The 15800-nt window shown below is 39.8% G+C and overlaps 2 protein-coding genes across 6 annotated transcripts; both read left to right on the forward strand.

Annotated features, from left to right (window-relative positions):
* The first annotated feature begins 82 nt into the window (after positions 1–82).
* Positions 83–10846, forward strand: ube2j2 (ubiquitin-conjugating enzyme E2, J2 (UBC6 homolog, yeast)). 3 transcript variants are annotated; one of them, XM_067587827.1, is made up of 7 exons: positions 83–191; positions 4712–4842; positions 7156–7196; positions 7341–7443; positions 7543–7681; positions 7771–7851; positions 7949–10846. In XM_067587827.1, exons 2-7 carry the CDS (start codon positions 4712–4714, stop codon positions 8237–8239), a joined length of 786 nt encoding a protein of 261 aa, XP_067443928.1. In that variant the 5' UTR covers positions 83–191; the 3' UTR covers positions 8240–10846. The 3 variants fall into 3 exon arrangements, with proteins under 3 accessions (XP_067443928.1, XP_067443926.1, XP_067443927.1); XM_067587825.1 differs by having other exon boundaries at positions 89–153; XM_067587826.1 differs by lacking the exon at positions 83–191 and adding an exon at positions 374–530.
* Positions 10847–11107: 261 nt separating this feature from the next.
* Positions 11108–13068, forward strand: LOC137181807 (RING finger protein 224-like). 3 transcript variants are annotated; one of them, XM_067587830.1, is made up of 3 exons: positions 11108–11245; positions 11353–11720; positions 11816–13068. In XM_067587830.1, the coding sequence occupies exons 2-3, from the start codon at positions 11386–11388 to the stop codon at positions 11904–11906; spliced, it is 426 nt and encodes a 141-aa protein (XP_067443931.1). In that variant the 5' UTR covers positions 11108–11245; positions 11353–11385; the 3' UTR covers positions 11907–13068. The 3 variants fall into 3 exon arrangements, with proteins under 3 accessions (XP_067443931.1, XP_067443932.1, XP_067443929.1); XM_067587831.1 differs by having other exon boundaries at positions 11356–11720; XM_067587828.1 differs by having other exon boundaries at positions 11108–11720.
* The last annotated feature ends 2732 nt before the right edge of the window (positions 13069–15800 follow it).

Raw genomic sequence — 15800 nt, forward strand, 5'->3', positions numbered from 1 at the left:
GTTGTGTGTGTGTGTGTGTGTGTGTGTGTGCATTTCAGTCTTATGTTTTCTTTTAAACTTTGGCTAACAAATATAGCAGCATGAGAATTTATGCAGCAGGAAGCGTAAATGCAAGGCACCAGCAAGAAGACCTCTGAGATGGCTGAAGAGAAGGTGCAGAAAACATCCTCAGAAGACAGTAAAGTGTCTTGGTGATTATAATTTACTATAAATCTAAGTATTACGATCCTAAATTATTTTATGTTAGTTTACCAACATTTATTAGATATTATTGGACTTTTTTCATAAGATAATACTTAGGCATATTATTACAGATCAGTTTGTGTCAGTAAAGCAGTACCCAGTAAATTTTTCAACCGTTGTTAAAACTAACGAAGAAGAAAACCGGAAGCGTCAGTTTCATTCCTGCTGCCGCTGGCTAACGCTACGTTGGTGTCATCGACTTATCGGTTTGGGGTTTGACAACAGAAACAACAGCCTTATTTCGTGTCCAGCCACGAATCCCTATTTTCACTGGGGTCTCTGGAGAGGTATGTCTGTACTGTACACGCCTTGTAGTGCGTTAATGTGAGAGAAGTGCGGGTCAGCTATCGTTTGTATCAAAACTGTGTGTGCTAGCCGCTGCTAACGGTAGGTAGCTAAACATAGCTGTGGCCTACGCTAGTCGCTGCTGGCCAATAACTCCGTATACACAGACAGGACAGTATGAATGTGATGTTATTAGCAAATCATATACTGTCATTATTCAGCTGACAGTTTGTCCCCAACTGTCCGATATCTATCTAATAGCTAATGTATCGATCAATTCAGTTAGCCGGAGATTTAACGTGAGCGGAGCGGATTAGCCTCAGCTAACGTAAGTTGCATTAACGCTAAGCAGTCTCTGTTATTTATTTAGGAAGTGACACTGACATCATTTCAACACTGTTACAGTACACGTAGTTAAAGATAATCAGCGTTACATTGTCAGCTGTTTGCCACATGACAGTCAGCTAATAGAAGTTATGTTGAGTGCAAATGGGCCAAGGTGGAAAGACAGATTTTTAAAAAGTACGTTTTTAAATACTAATATAGTCCAATACCCTCTATATTTCCATTTGTGAGACTTGACCATGTTTTCAATTGGAATGTGTTTTTTTTTCCAAATTAGCTAGCTGCATTTATATGACGACTTTGTAGAATATGATTCTCAAGTTACAAGCAAAACAGAGAATGAGCTCATAAAATGTAATTAATGCATCGCTGTTGTTGTGAATTATTGTTAGATTAGCCTACTTAGACCTACTGCCACCTGATCCTACAACTAGCTGGAAATATTAGTCGAACAATAGGTTAGTTAAAGGGGCAATTTCACTGCAGTAGGGCTGTTGTCAATCAAAGAAAATCTTGGTCGACTAAAATCGTACATAATCTTCAACTAATCGATTAGTCGCGCGGGGGAGGGGGGGCGGCGGCGGTGTAATGGGACAGAGTGCACAGTAAACTCGGCAGCCACACATTTCTCTGTTCTGTATTTCTCTTGTTTTGTGTCTTCAGGTTAGGCTAACCCATTGTTGCTAACTTTGGAGCTAACCCCCTTCACTTTTCCAGCATTTGGGGGAACAACAGACTTTTTAGCATTTATTAACTGACACACTGTAGTCTGTACTGTACATCTACTGCCAGACTGACAACTTACTACTAACCTTTCCTCTGCCCCGCTCGCATCCACCGTCACTTCTCTGCCCCTCGCTCTTTCCCACACGCTACGCAAATATACACCTTAAGGGAGCCACGCTACCAATAGTTTCCCAGGCAACGACAGAGGTTGACTCACATACCGGAACAGCACTGCACAGAGACTCCCAAACGCTGTCAATTTCAAATCAAAATCAAATAAAATAAATTTTTTTTTTGGCCTGGCAGGGGTTCTCGTTGTGTCATTATGGAGAAACACAGATTCAGTAAACTTTCAGTACGTTCAATAAACGTTGAGTATAGTTAGACCCATAGACTGTATAGCAGCGGTCTCCATTAGGTTGGACTAATTCAAAGTTGTGAAAACAACGAGGGTGTTTTGAATACACCCCCGTTTTCACAGGTCATTTGTTAGTCTGTACCTCTCGCCGCAGGAAATAATGGATTACTCCTGGAAAGCTATTGATGTAGCACTTTTCTCCTTATGAAAATAACACAGATTATTCAACCAATGAGAATTTAGTCAGACCAGAGCATATCGACCAACTAATCGACCAGTCGACCAGCAGACTACAGCCCTACATTGCAGTGAATATGATGATTTCTTACAACTAGGTCACCTATATAGTAGAAATGTGCAAATTATTGCAGAAATTGGTGCCCTATGACTACAGAAAACTGAGAAAAAGGCTGTAAATTCCCCATATTGTTGTTAAGGGGGAATCCAACATCCAGAATAGATTGCGCATAATCCCATCCAGTCCACTACTGATGGCGTTTTTATGGAATACAGGTGGTTTCCCAGCAGAGCGGCCGGTTAGCAGAGAGAAAGTTAGTGAGTTGCATTATATCTCTTTACTGAGGCTCATTTTCATTTACAAAATGTTTTTCTTCATTGAGTCTGGACATGTCTTATCAGTGTGCAAGGATCAGAATACAAAGACGTGCCGGAGTTAGTTATGCGGATCACTGCAAGCTTACTCAGAACTGCACACAAGTCAGAATGCTGTCAAAGCTGCTGGTAGACAGTCAAAAAACCTCAGTCTGCTGTCTTGGTTTGGGAAACAATCGTGGACGAAGGGGTGAAAAACTGCAAGCAAACACTTACTCTTTTATCGTTTTGGACCATGAGGAACTCAGACCTAAGTGCTCAAGCTGAATGAAGCCGCAGTTACAGGTAACACAGTCGCTGTCGCTCTGTATTCAGAGTTGGCAAAGTCAGATATAATATTCTGTCAGAAAACAAAGTCAGGTTTACCAAAGCACCACAAAGTTTGGTGCGGTGCAGAGATTTTAGTTCTGTCTCTGTTCTCTCTGACGATCCTCACTGGGCACCGGTCGAGGCTGTAAAGCTACCCTGGCTGCGGGGCCAGGGTACATCATGTGGTTTTTATGTATGTATGTATGCATGTATGTATGTATGTATGTATGTATGTGTGTATATATATACAGGCACAAATCGGACAATATATACCTCGATATGATATATTTGTGAGATAAAAACCATAGGAATCAACTTGAAAATCGCTGAAGTCGTCTTTTAATCAACAGAGCATTTTCAGCTTAGGCTTGCGTCCTTGCCCTTTACGCATTTCTTGAATCTTTTAATTATGTTATGCACTGTAGAGGTGAAATATCCAAATCCCTTCCTATCTTTCTTAAAGGAACATTGTTTTTTAAACATTTCAATAATTTTCTTACACATTTGTTTGCAAACTGGTGTTCCTCGGCCCATCTTTGCTCCTAAAGGACTGGGCCTTTCCTGAATGCTGCTTTTGTATCAAATCACGATTACAATCACCTGTTGACATCACCTGTTTCAAATCACATCATTATTTAATTATTTTACCTCATTACTAGCCCTAAATTGCCCCCGTCCCAACTTTTTTTGGGATGTGTTGCAGGCCTGAATGGCAGGAATGGATGAATATTTTCAAATGAAGTAAAGTGTACCAGACAAAACATGAAATATCTTGTGTACATACTGTCAGCAATGAAATACAAGTCAAAGTAAATCTAGAAATCACTGTTTTCTTTTTTTTAATTTGCATTTTCTAACCATAGTTGGGTTTGTAAATAAGTGGCTGAGATGTTGAGGATTAAGACATCAAGATGTAGCTGGACACAGATGATTATCTGGATACAGATGTTAGAGTCATGTAAACAGAGATATTATTAAGCAGGTTTATGATGTTCCAGGTAAACACCATATCCAGAATAAGATCAAAACCAGGATACTTGCGTGCATGTAAACACACTCTGACACTACTGAATGTTTAAGTGTGATGTGTCAAGAGTTATGTCAACTGTCAGACAGTTTTAATTGTGAACTGGGGTTGGGACCTCACTACAGCAATATTGCAATCCCAGTGACTCCAATGACCCCCAACTACTATCATCAAGTTATGCCTTTTATTTTTTTAAACTGTACTTTCTACCAAGCACTCTCTAACTTATGTCAACAATCAGGTGACCGTAGTGCTCGCAAACAATCTCCTCTGCTCCACTCAAAGCTGCAGATAAGTTTTACAAACATAAAACTCTGGTTGCTACTTGACAGTTATAGCTTTCCACAGGCCAATATGATACTATCACAATATGTATCCTGCCAACTTTGGTACATTATGATATTTGTTCAGCTGTAGAGGAAATTATAAAATAAGAACAATTATATGTTGTATTTATTATGTATCCATCATAAATTTTCATTGACAGCTGAGATGAAGCAGTGCACAAAGACTCTGGACCTGTTTAAGGCGCTCACAGCGTCATGAATACGTGCCACCATCCAAATATGAAATAGCCATAAACTGGCAATAAGCTGAACTGGCAGAAAGAAGAACAGATCCAGAGTACAAATGTCTGCTGCAAGGAGTATAAACTGTGGATAAACTTTTTAAAGGATAAATATTGATTGCCTAGTATTACAAGCAAATACATCTTGGCTGTGGTGCCACATCAGTAACATTTTGCTGGGGACCCAATCATGTTAAATTATAATACCTTTCTTTTGCATGTCCTCTAAATCCCCCAGATGAACAACAACGGGAATAAGAGAGCTCCAACCACAGCCACTCAGCGACTTAAGCAGGATTACCTCAGGATAAAGAAAGACCCTGTGCCTTACATCTGTGCAGAACCTCTCCCCTCCAACATCCTTGAATGGTAAGGTCTCCATCCTTGCAACTAGAAATCACCACCAGATAAGAAGTTGCATTTCAGTGCTCTAACTTTGAATTTTAATGTAATCAGTGTAGTTAAAACAACCACCACCAGTTAACAAACGTTGTCAATAAATCACAAGGGTTCATTACTATTTTTCTTTTGAAAATTTTCCAGATATTTATATTTTTAATATTTAAAAACTGTCTTAATTCCAGTAGAAATGATTTTCCTGTCACACTTTCTAGTCAAATACACTTATTTGTTCACGAATTACATGAGAAGATTGATACCACTCAGCTGGTTGCAACCACTGGTTGCCAAGAAATAGTTAAAGCATGTAACTCCCTGTAAAACTGTTTGTGTTAAACAAATGACACATAAAGTGTTATTTGGGAGCTTTAGAGGTACTAGCAGGCACATTTCTGAACTTTAGAGACAACCAGGCTTTTTAATGCTCCCCTCTGCTTCTGGGCTTTATGGTAAGCTAACCTAACCGTTTCCCAGCTCTAGCTCCGGTGCACAAACATGAGTAGTATTGATCTTCTCATCTAAATTGCAGCAACAGTACCCCAAAATGTTGTACTGTTCCTTTAAGCAGTGTGCCCTTACAACAGGAAACATGTCTTTCTTAAAGGGTCACTTTAAACAAATCACACAATTACTTTAGTGGTATCTAGCCGTGCATATAGTTTTGATTTTATTTGTCCAGGTTTCAAAATGTCTGAGACTGAGTTGTGCCAACAGCTCTGAACTTCCAGTGAAAACTATTGTCGGTGTGTTCTGTAGAAGACCTTGAGAAACTGGGGGCGTTGTTCCTGTAAAGACACATATCGGTGCCTTTCTTGTTCAAATGTAAACTCATTTATTGTGAGTGCTGTAAATGACTCAGCTCCATTGTATTGGGATGAAGGCAGACGTCTCAGAGAAATGTCTGAAAAACTGTCTGCATGAGATACCACGAGAGGTGATGGGTAAAAAAGAAACATGGCAGTTTTTTAACAATGAGCTGAAAAAATCGCCTATAATTAATGAACAGCCCTGAGCTTATGTTTGTGCTTCATAACACAACAAAACAAACTTGTTGAATTGAGCTCAAGCCATGCCGCCTTAGATTTAAATTCTTGAGCTTGTAATAGAAACAAGCCATATTTTAATGTTTCTTCTTCCATGGAAAATCTTAATCTCCCAGGCATGTGCACTAGTAATTTATTCTTCTTATTCTTTTATAACTTCCACAATGCCTGTAAAACCTGTAACCTATAAATCCATGTAATGTGTCCCTGACTCTGTTCCTGGTTTCCTCCTGTGATCTCTTCCAAAGAGCTGTTGATTATCATTCACATTAGCTTTACCTAAATTACACCCTTACTATAATAAGTTCTGATTCATATTTATTTAAAAATCAAGTCTTTGCCTGAACATGCCTTCAGCGTTGAAGATATATTTACAAGAGAAGAGTCATAGCATTTGTTTTGCTGGGCTGAAACTGTTCTGTTTTGATTAATTGAATAAATATGACTCCTCAGCCATCTTATTTTAGCACCTTAATCAGCATCCGCACTCACTATCGGTCACATTTAAATTATTTCTCTTGAATTTGTGTACACTAACGTCAGTTGTTTTGTCTGCTTGGAAGTAAGTGCACTCTTATCACAGCATTATCAGGGAAGTGAGGAAGAAAACCTCTTGAGTTTGTTTTAGTCAGTGCCAGGTCACACAGTCAACAAATATCATAATGATACATGTCACTTTGTTATTTTTAACGTGTATTTAACCAGAGTCCTATTGAGGTAGAAAACCTCTTCCCGATGTGCCAACAAAGTCAGTCAGACAGATTAAATGAGCTAAGAACTGAGGAGTCAGTTACCATAAAAATGTCTTGAATATGACCAAAGATATCAAATTCTTTCACAGATTTTTTCTTTTGCAGGCTATTTAAAGTTTCAATCCCAGATCAGAGCTTCATCAGTTCAAAATGGTTAAAAATTGTTACCCCACCTCTGTATATACAGTACATACCTTATATTTGTAGTTTGGAGTCGGTGTGCACCTAAATGTGATGTGTGTTTAATTACCTTCTTCCTCGCAGATTTACTTCTCGAGACTTGAATTTTTTCATAAAGGTCTTGAGGATGTTGCATAATATGCATCTTTACCACATGACCACCGGGACAAGCATGAACATATTTATTTAAGTCAATGGAAAAGTAACGAAAACATTTAAAGGACACTGAACCGACTGTGGGCACCAAAAACTCTTTGTTATTTTTGTGAAAACTTAGCAATCACACAACTCTTTTCTGTCTTCTCCAGGCACTATGTAGTTAGAGGTCCTGAGAAAACTCCATATGAAGGTAAAAGCCTCCCACAGTCACGTAACACATACTTTTGTTCTTGTGAATGATTCAACAAGTTGATTCCTGCTGGTGAACGTCATCTCACTCATGAGATCATTTTTTATCCCTGCCATGTCATAATGCCTTTATCTGTATGTGTAGGAGGATATTATCACGGGAAGCTCATATTTCCTCGGGAATTCCCCTTTAAACCACCGAGTATCTATATGATAACACCAAATGGGAGATTTAAGTGTAATACAAGGTAAGAATATTGTTTCCTTTTAATGAAATGAATAAGAATTTAGGAGTTTGTGTTCTGCCACATTGCTACTCATTTGTAACTTTGCCTGTTGCTCCACAGGTTATGTTTGTCCATCACAGACTTCCATCCAGACACGTGGAACCCTGCGTGGTCCGTCTCCACCATCCTCACAGGTCTGCTCAGCTTCATGGTGGAGAAAGGCCCCACCCTCGGCAGCATTGAGACCTCCGACTACACAGTGGGTGCAAATAAGTGACTGAAAAATGCAGTGCACTGTTATGAACGAACTGTCTCAAATATCTGACATGCATTTCATTCTTTTTCCAGAAAAGACAGCTGTCAGCCCAAAGTCTGGCCTTTAACCTCAAGGACAAAGTGTTCTGCGAGCTGTTTCCTGATGTAGTCGATGTGAGCGCATGATTTCTAGCTTGCAGTCTTCTTCTTCCTCTCTTTTTCTTTTTATGTTGGTCTAATATTCTTCCATCTCTTTCCATCCCTCCAACAGGAGATGAAGCAGAAACAGAAGGCCCAGGAGGAGTTAAGCGCCCGCACTCAGCCCCTCCCCTTACCCGACGTGGTGCCTGACGGTGACCCTCAGCACGCCCACTACGGCCTCCCAGCCCTCAACGGAGGTCCCGTCCCGCTTGGGGCCGCCAACCCCGCCCCCGGTCTGCAGCAGGCCAATCGCAACCATGGACTTCTAGGTGGTGCTCTAGCCAACCTGTTTGTGATTGTGGGCTTCGCGGCGTTCGCCTACACAGTCAAGTACGTGCTGAGGAGCATAGCCCAGGAGTGAGAGGAGCTGGTGTTTGAGGGCGGTGCTCCCCCCTCAGCAGGCGAGCCAGCTAGTGGACTCCACATTCTACAAACACACTACGTGGGGAGGGATGTTCAGTCCTGGGTTAAACCTCTCCTCCTCCACCGCCACCACCATGGACTTTGGAAGACAGAAACTCAAAGCCGACCCACCCAGGAAGGATTGAGAGCAGGGGGAGGTGGGGGAGTGGACGGGAGTGGCAGCAGGGCCGGGGGATTGGAGGGTCTTATTAAAACGGTTGTGATCCACTCTGTGCTTCAGTGGTTTATGTCAGTGGTAGGAACAAACTTGGCTCATGGGTTGTGGAAGAGTGTAGAACAGCAGCAGTGTTGGCTGGTCACAACAGAAATAATGTTTGCTTGCGTGAAATATAACGCACCATTCTCCTCTTGTACTATAACGAACATTACTTGTAAAAGCTTGTTTCCTGATTACATTTCGAAGCAGGTAATTTGCTAAAGTACGTCACCCCCTACTCATCACCATTACATAAAGTATTTCCTTCTGCAGTGTTTCCTTATTATTCATGAGATCATAAAGTTTCCTCAGGGTGTGACTCTGACTTACTTTCAGCATGTGGCCACTGTTGCAAAGCCAAGTGTTTTCAGAGAGAAAGGGGACGACCACAAAGCTGCTCTTTGTGGTCGTCCCAATCCATTGTGTACATTAGAAGTGACCTCAACTTAAAGGCAGAATGAGTAGGATTTTCCTAAAAAACAGTGTATAGACTCATACAAAAGTAATCCCTCTGTCATCACTAATGACCCACTAGAAGTGTGTGGCGGTGTCTGTATCAGACTTATTTTATTCTGCTGTGTTCGTCACGTTTCTGAGCGTCAACCTTTAGGAAGTGGGTGTGTAGCCTCCAGCCAATAACAGTGTGTCGCTTGTGAGGTTGGGACACTGAAAAAACATGACAACAACGCTGCACTGCAGCGTAGCACTTCTGGTGTCGTTGAGCCGGGAAGGAGGGACCAACTTTGAATGTTGTGTTTACAAGCAACATTCCAACAAATTTTATTCAGTCTGCCTTTTTAAAGGACCAGTGTGTAGAATTTAGTGGCATCCAGCAGAACAGACTTGGAAGAAATGTAATATAATATTCATAAGTATGTCTTAATTAGTGTATGATCCCATAAAAATAAGAATCATTGTTCAGTTTGTTGCAGTCTGCAACCTCACCACTAGATGCCACTAAATCTTACACACTGGTTCTTTAATGTGAACGTTTTTTGTCATCACAGTCAGTTCCTCTTTTGTACAATTCCATGGAATAGCTTGAAGGCATCTGGTTTTAAGAACCGGTTTCTCTACCTTCAGTTTCATTATGTCATTGTCATTGAGCATTTCTGCATGGGATGTATGTGTCTGGGTCAAGGAAGTGTGTTCCTAGGAATGTGTTGACCTCCAGATCAAATGGAGCACTTAATAACAGACCAGAGGTGGTCAAAAGACCACCTCAGTGTCAGTGTCAGGCCTGTATTCCTTGAGGTTTCATTATGTGCCAAAAATGTGTCTGCATATTTTAAGCACAAGTGGAACTTGTGCCGCCTGTTGTCAAACAGGAAAGGGTAACAAAAAGATGTACAACTTATCAAAGGTCAGTAAGCTCATTAGCAGTTCAAGTCAAATGACTAATGAGAAGACAGTGTACGAGACAACAGCAAAACAACATGTGCAAGTAGTTAGAATTATACGCAAGTATGGTTCAAAAATAGAACATCATACACTTGTCTACACTTGTAGGCTGTACCACCCACCAGAACTTACTGCTGGTGATGCATGCTGGGCTGAGGGAAGTAGTCCTCCTAGAACAGACAAGTGTATTTATATATGTATATCTCTCTACATATACAAAGTATATAAACACAAACTTGGTGTGTCAATCTGTAAGACAGCTGCTGATATGAGTCCAGAAGTTCATCCAGTCAACCCATGAGCCAAGCACTGAACCCAGTGTCTGCACAGAATTTATTAGAGACCAGTACATTTTTTTTTAATTGGCTTAGCTGACCAGTATAGCACCACTCTATATAGGTCCAAATAAGGAGACACGTGAGAAGAACCAACCTTTTGTTCTGTATATTTTCTTTTTGATATTTTTTTTTTCTTTTCATTTTTTTGTGTTTTGTTCTCTTTTATTTATAGTTAAAGCCTCGGCTTGTCTGTCATGGTTCTTAGGAAATAAGTGTTTGCTGGGCAGGGCTGAGAGGGCAAACACACACACACACACACAGACACACACACACACACACAGACAGGCCATGGCCCAGGCTCACATAATTGCTGATAATTTACTGTTGTGCATTGCATTTAGTAAAGATGGTTCTACTGTGTATCTGATGTTTCAACAGAAAAATGGTCTGAAAGCAGGAGATTTGCCTTTCTATTGCTCTTCTTTTCTTGGCACCATCTTTAAAACAAAACAAAACAAAAAAAAAAAGACACTGATGATGGGAGTGCGTTTGTGTGATTATACAGCAAATGCCTACATTTCCATGCTTCAGTTAATCTTGTGTGACATTGTATGTTTTCATAGTAAATGCAAATAAATTACCCTGCTCGGCAGGGCGTTTTAGAAGACTATTTTTAATCTGCTTGTGACAAATCATACTTTGGAAATGTCCACAAACATATACCGAGTTGTCATTTAACGAGATCAAAGTTTTATTTTCTTGCGAATAAAGTCGAAATTACTCACCAAGGCTATAATCTGTTGATGAGATGCCACCACAGGGTACACGAGTGTGTGTGTGTGCGTGCGCATGTGTGTGTTGGCACTTCGCTGGCACTTCGCTGGCACAGGATATTGTTTACCTGAAGCAGTGCTTCCTTGGAAATACACGAATCCACACGTGACGAGAAACAAACCACGCCTGAGTAGGAAGGTCTTTTATAGAGCACCAAGCAACACAAAGAGCAAACTAGTCAATCCAGTAGAGACTTAACCTCCAGCAATAGAGCAGGAGACTGTCAGTGCTGCAAGTAAGTATTGATTTATGTCTTACTGTTAATGGAGCTTGTTGATTGGAACATTCATTTATTGAGTATTTCATGTAATGCTCATTTTTACTGATTTGTCATGTGCGCAGCAGGTTGTTCCTCAGTCACTCTACATCATCATCATGTTGGTAAATGAAGAGCGTGAGTGCGTGGTGTGCTGCTACGAGTACTCCCGCAGCGAGCGCATCCCGCGGGTCCTGCACTGCAGCCACACCTTCTGCGCCCCCTGCCTCGAGAAGTTGTCCACGCTACAGGGCGCAGTCCGCACCGTCTCGTGCCCTATGTGCCGCTGGATCACCTGCACTCGCGCCAGCCTGACTCTGTCCGGGGCCCTGTGGGTCAACACGGAGATCTGGGACCAGATTTCGGAGGATCAGCTGCAGCAGGAGGAGGAGGAGGAGGAGGAGGAGGATGAGTCGGATCATAAGAGAAACGCTCAACTCATGGAGACAACGCTGTAAGTGTGGAAACGTTTGAGTATTTTAAGAGTAGCTGCGGTGTCATTTATGCAAGACTCGTATCTGAACAACCTCTCTATTCGTTCTTCTTCAGCCCCGACTCAAGGCAGCCCGGTTTGATGTCCACACTCCAAAAGATGTTCAGCTGTGTGCTGATGCAAACACAGGAGATGGAGGGCTGCTGACAGTTAAACATCTGCCTTCATCCTTCATGTGGAGATTTATGGACTTTATGAACGAGGCAGCGCGTCAAGTTTGCAAGACTCAGTGCGGTTTACATGAGCTGAGTTCAATGTTATTGTGGACGAGAGGCGGCCTGCGACTGCTCAACAGCTTCATGTCAAGTTTTGTTAGAGCTTGTAAATGATGTGAACTGCACTGACAAGTGAGTCAACAAGTTTAAACTGTGAACCTGTTTGAGGTGAAATACTGTTCTGTTTGACTATGTTTTCACTGCAAAATATTTGTGAATCAATATTGAATTATCGCTAATCTGAAGTTGACTTTAATGAGAGGTGCTGATTCTGATTTAAAGCACAGATTTCATTGGTATAAGGGATGCTGCATTTTGTTGTGTGTATGTGTTTGTGTGTGTGTGTGTGTGTGTGTGTGTGCGCGCGCGTAAATTTTGTGTAAATTATTGATATCGTTTTACTATTTTTGCCACTTTTCCCATTTTGTTTTCTCGAAGAAAATCAGATCTGATGTGGATCTCAGTGTAAGATTACTTGTGTTTTTTATTGTATATATCATTGACTCGAAGGATTGAAGTTCTGAATTCTGTATTCAGATGTATTCATGCAACATGAATACAATCATAATTTTGTTTGCTCAACAAAGTTAAGGTTTTATTGATTGTTGACTCAGGTCTTCTGTTTATGGTATGGACATTTGTGCACATTTCATTCCATTCATCTGTGAACAAAAGTGTTACTGTTTAGGACATTATGTTCTGGTATCCAAAGATCCAAAGGCACCGTTTTAATAAAAGTTGTTCAAAAGTATCTCTTCATCAGTGTCCAGTATTTATTTGTCTTGCCTTGAGAGAAAAACCTCAATTTAGTCTGTGTCGGGTGGTAAATCATAAATGCTCACCTGTGGCTGTGTTCACACACATCCTGAGAATATTCTCACAGAACTCCTGACTTATTCTAAACATTTCTAGCAAGGAGTTCTGGTTTAGGAGTGATTTAAGAAACTTCTCAGAGCAACTCTGAGCAAGGAAGTGAGAGAAACTTTTACCTTAGTGAGGAGGTGTGGTTGACCTAGTTGCTGGGTATGACATTCTTTTAAAAAGGTGTGATTTGTTGATCCAAAAAAAAAAAAAAAAAAAAAAAGAAAGAAAAATACACACTTGGTGATAATGAGCATATAATGGACAGTGAAATTGATGGGCTCAATCATAGAATTTAGTCTCTCTTAAGAGACATGATGTAATTATAAATACTATGTTATGCAATGAACATCTCTGTTAAATAAATTGTGAGCTCTACTTTAAAAGTATCCTATGAAATGTTTGAAAATATGGGCAATATTTAATATACTCCGGTGTATACTACACCTGTTTTCATTGATACACTTTACTGTTTTATATTTATTCATTTATTTTAGGACTTGTGTTGTGTGAATGTGTGAGACTATGTTTTACTGTATTTTTAATGCACCAACCAGGAGTTGCACTCCTAATTTCGTTGTATCTACAATACAATGACAAAAAGGCTTTTTATTCTATTCTATTCTACTCTATTCTATTGCCTACTTGTGCAGTAGTCTATTCACACGCTGATAGTTGTTATATTTATTTACGTTTATTTAACATGCTGGTCATTTTAGTATTTAATCTATTTGATATTAACAGGTGGAAAATGGCTCAACTTTCATCAGTTTTTTGCTGGCCAGTCTGTATAGATATCAGCATTGGTTGGTATATATATATATATATATACATATATATACATATACATACATATATCTGTGTGTGTGTGTGTGTGTGTGTATATATATATATATATATATATATATATACCAACCAATGCTGATATCTTTTTTTTCAGCTGCCAGCAAATTCCAAATTTTCCCAGTTGCCAAATATCTTGGTGTTGTGATCATTTTCATTTGTGGCGTTCTTGTGTTATTGCATTGGGTGGAAGATGTGAGCGCGTCTCTTATGAGATCTACCACAAACATTCTTGAATGATCTAATCTGTAACATTTCATTAATTTACTGTCACTCAGCGTTTGGAGAATATTTCTCCTTCCTTTTTGTCTGTCCACCATTTTCACCTCTGCTTAAGAAACTCTTTAGCCTCTTAAAAGTCTTCCTCCTTACTCCGAACAGTTTTTCACCTTAGAAGCTCTCTTAAGGGCAAAGACGCTTTGTGAATAATTTTTTATCTTTACCAGGATCTAGTCTTTACTGTGAGGGGAAATTCTTAGAAAACCTCACTAGGAGCAACTCTTTGTACTGGGAGACTTCATGAAGCTCTATATTGATATTGATTTATTTTCGTTCAACACATATAACACATACACAGGCCAAAAGCAGATGTTTTCTGTGGTTTGAAGTATCCTTGCATGTACTTGTATGAACACTGCGGCTATGGGAAGAAGTTATTTGGATCAGTTCAGTTTTTTTCCAAGTCAAAACAACAAACAGAAGCAATGACACATAGATGACCTTTACGGATTTGTTTACCTCAGGTGTTAGTTTGAGCAATTCACCTGAACACTAGAATATTTTTACTTGAGTAAAAGTACTGTTGATATAAAGAATTTTCATTCAAGTAAAAGTAAAACTATTTAGATTTAGATTTAGATTTAGACCAATGAAACTAAAGAAGAAGGATGGGTCATTAGCAGACCACCCCATCTCTCTCCTCCCAGTTTCACAGGTTATCAGTCTGGGTGATGGAGACACCGCTACATTGTTGTGTTGTTATTCAAGGTACATTTTATTTGATTTATATGTTAATTCAATAACTTATTTGTACACAAGTTACCTTAATTCTATGCTAGATTTACGCAGATGCGATTGAGGTTAGAAACAGACTCACATTAAGAAGTCAGCTAATATATTAAATGAACTCTGAGCCTCTTAATGTTATGTAACCTACTATAGCCAACAGTTCTTTTTTATATGACGACTAAGCAGACAGCAGGGCACCAGACTGTTGGGATTACAAACTGTTTTTATCACGGCAGATATTACGTCATTCTTAATTACGATAGGGTTCGTCTATAGTCTAACAATGCACAATTAATAATCAGAGGAGGCTTGTAAAGAAGCCTCCGATCGAAATAAAAGGAAGCGAGAAGGAATGAAGAATACAGATTTTGTTAACAATATTCATTTATTTATTTTTTCATGTGCCATGGTGAGCATTTTAATTTGACTGTGAATTTGACATGAGCCCTGTTCAGTATGCCTTTGATTATCTCTGGATGCTATTCGGAGACCAACAGCAAATAAAGAATGCGCACATTTCGCAAAAATCAGCAAAATCAGTCAGTATTATCTGAAGTGTTTTTTCTTTCATTTAGTAGACATTTCTTCATCAAAAGTCAGACGACGGAGATATGTTGGGGTTTTTTTTTTAGTGTGCTTCTCTATGCATCTCCCACATCAGGCTTCCATACAGTTGTTAAATAAAAATTAATTAATAACAGGAACAGTCGGCGTGTAGTGTCTGTTGTTACTCTTCACGCTTGTTGTTGTTCAGTTATAACCGAATGAATTAATGAATTAATGAATTAATGAATTTACATTTTCTTTTTGGCTGGTTTTTCAGAACACACCACAACACACAACAAGGGCGGCATCTGTTTCTGCTCCATTGTTCAACAGTTTTTCTTCTTGTAAATTTCCACCAGGAGCAGAACCGGAAACAACCTCAATGGGAATCCAGTTGTAGTCTCGCAGTGACCCTGCCAGATCCCCAGGCTCGGTGACTACAAACTCAGTGACTTATGACACATTATCCTTAGATGTAAGCGATCTTGTCTTGTGAGTCATGTGAAAGAGTTTCAAAGTCTTCTAGTGTATGCTAGGCATAATGTGATGCTATAAATCCCTTTTAAAT

This window comes from Thunnus thynnus, chromosome 4 (genome assembly GCF_963924715.1).
Source record: "Thunnus thynnus chromosome 4, fThuThy2.1, whole genome shotgun sequence".
Classification (NCBI taxonomy): domain Eukaryota; kingdom Metazoa; phylum Chordata; class Actinopteri; order Scombriformes; family Scombridae; genus Thunnus; species Thunnus thynnus.

Bases quoted from the DNA above. Each gene is read 5' to 3' on its own strand.
- ube2j2 (XM_067587825.1), top strand. From the start codon at position 109: ATGCAAGGCACCAGCAAGAAGACCTCTGAGATGGCTGAAGAGAAG. The intron at 154-4,711 runs GTGCAGAAAACA...TAAATCCCCCAG, and splicing joins CTGAGATGGCTGAAGAGAAG to ATGAACAACAACGGGAATAA. The intron at 7,444-7,542 runs GTAAGAATATTG...GTTGCTCCACAG, and splicing joins AGATTTAAGTGTAATACAAG to GTTATGTTTGTCCATCACAG.
- LOC137181807 (XM_067587828.1), top strand. From the start codon at position 11,320: ATGCTCATTTTTACTGATTTGTCATGTGCGCAGCAGGTTGTTCCTCAG. The intron at 11,721-11,815 runs GTAAGTGTGGAA...GTTCTTCTTCAG, and splicing joins CAACTCATGGAGACAACGCT to CCCCGACTCAAGGCAGCCCG.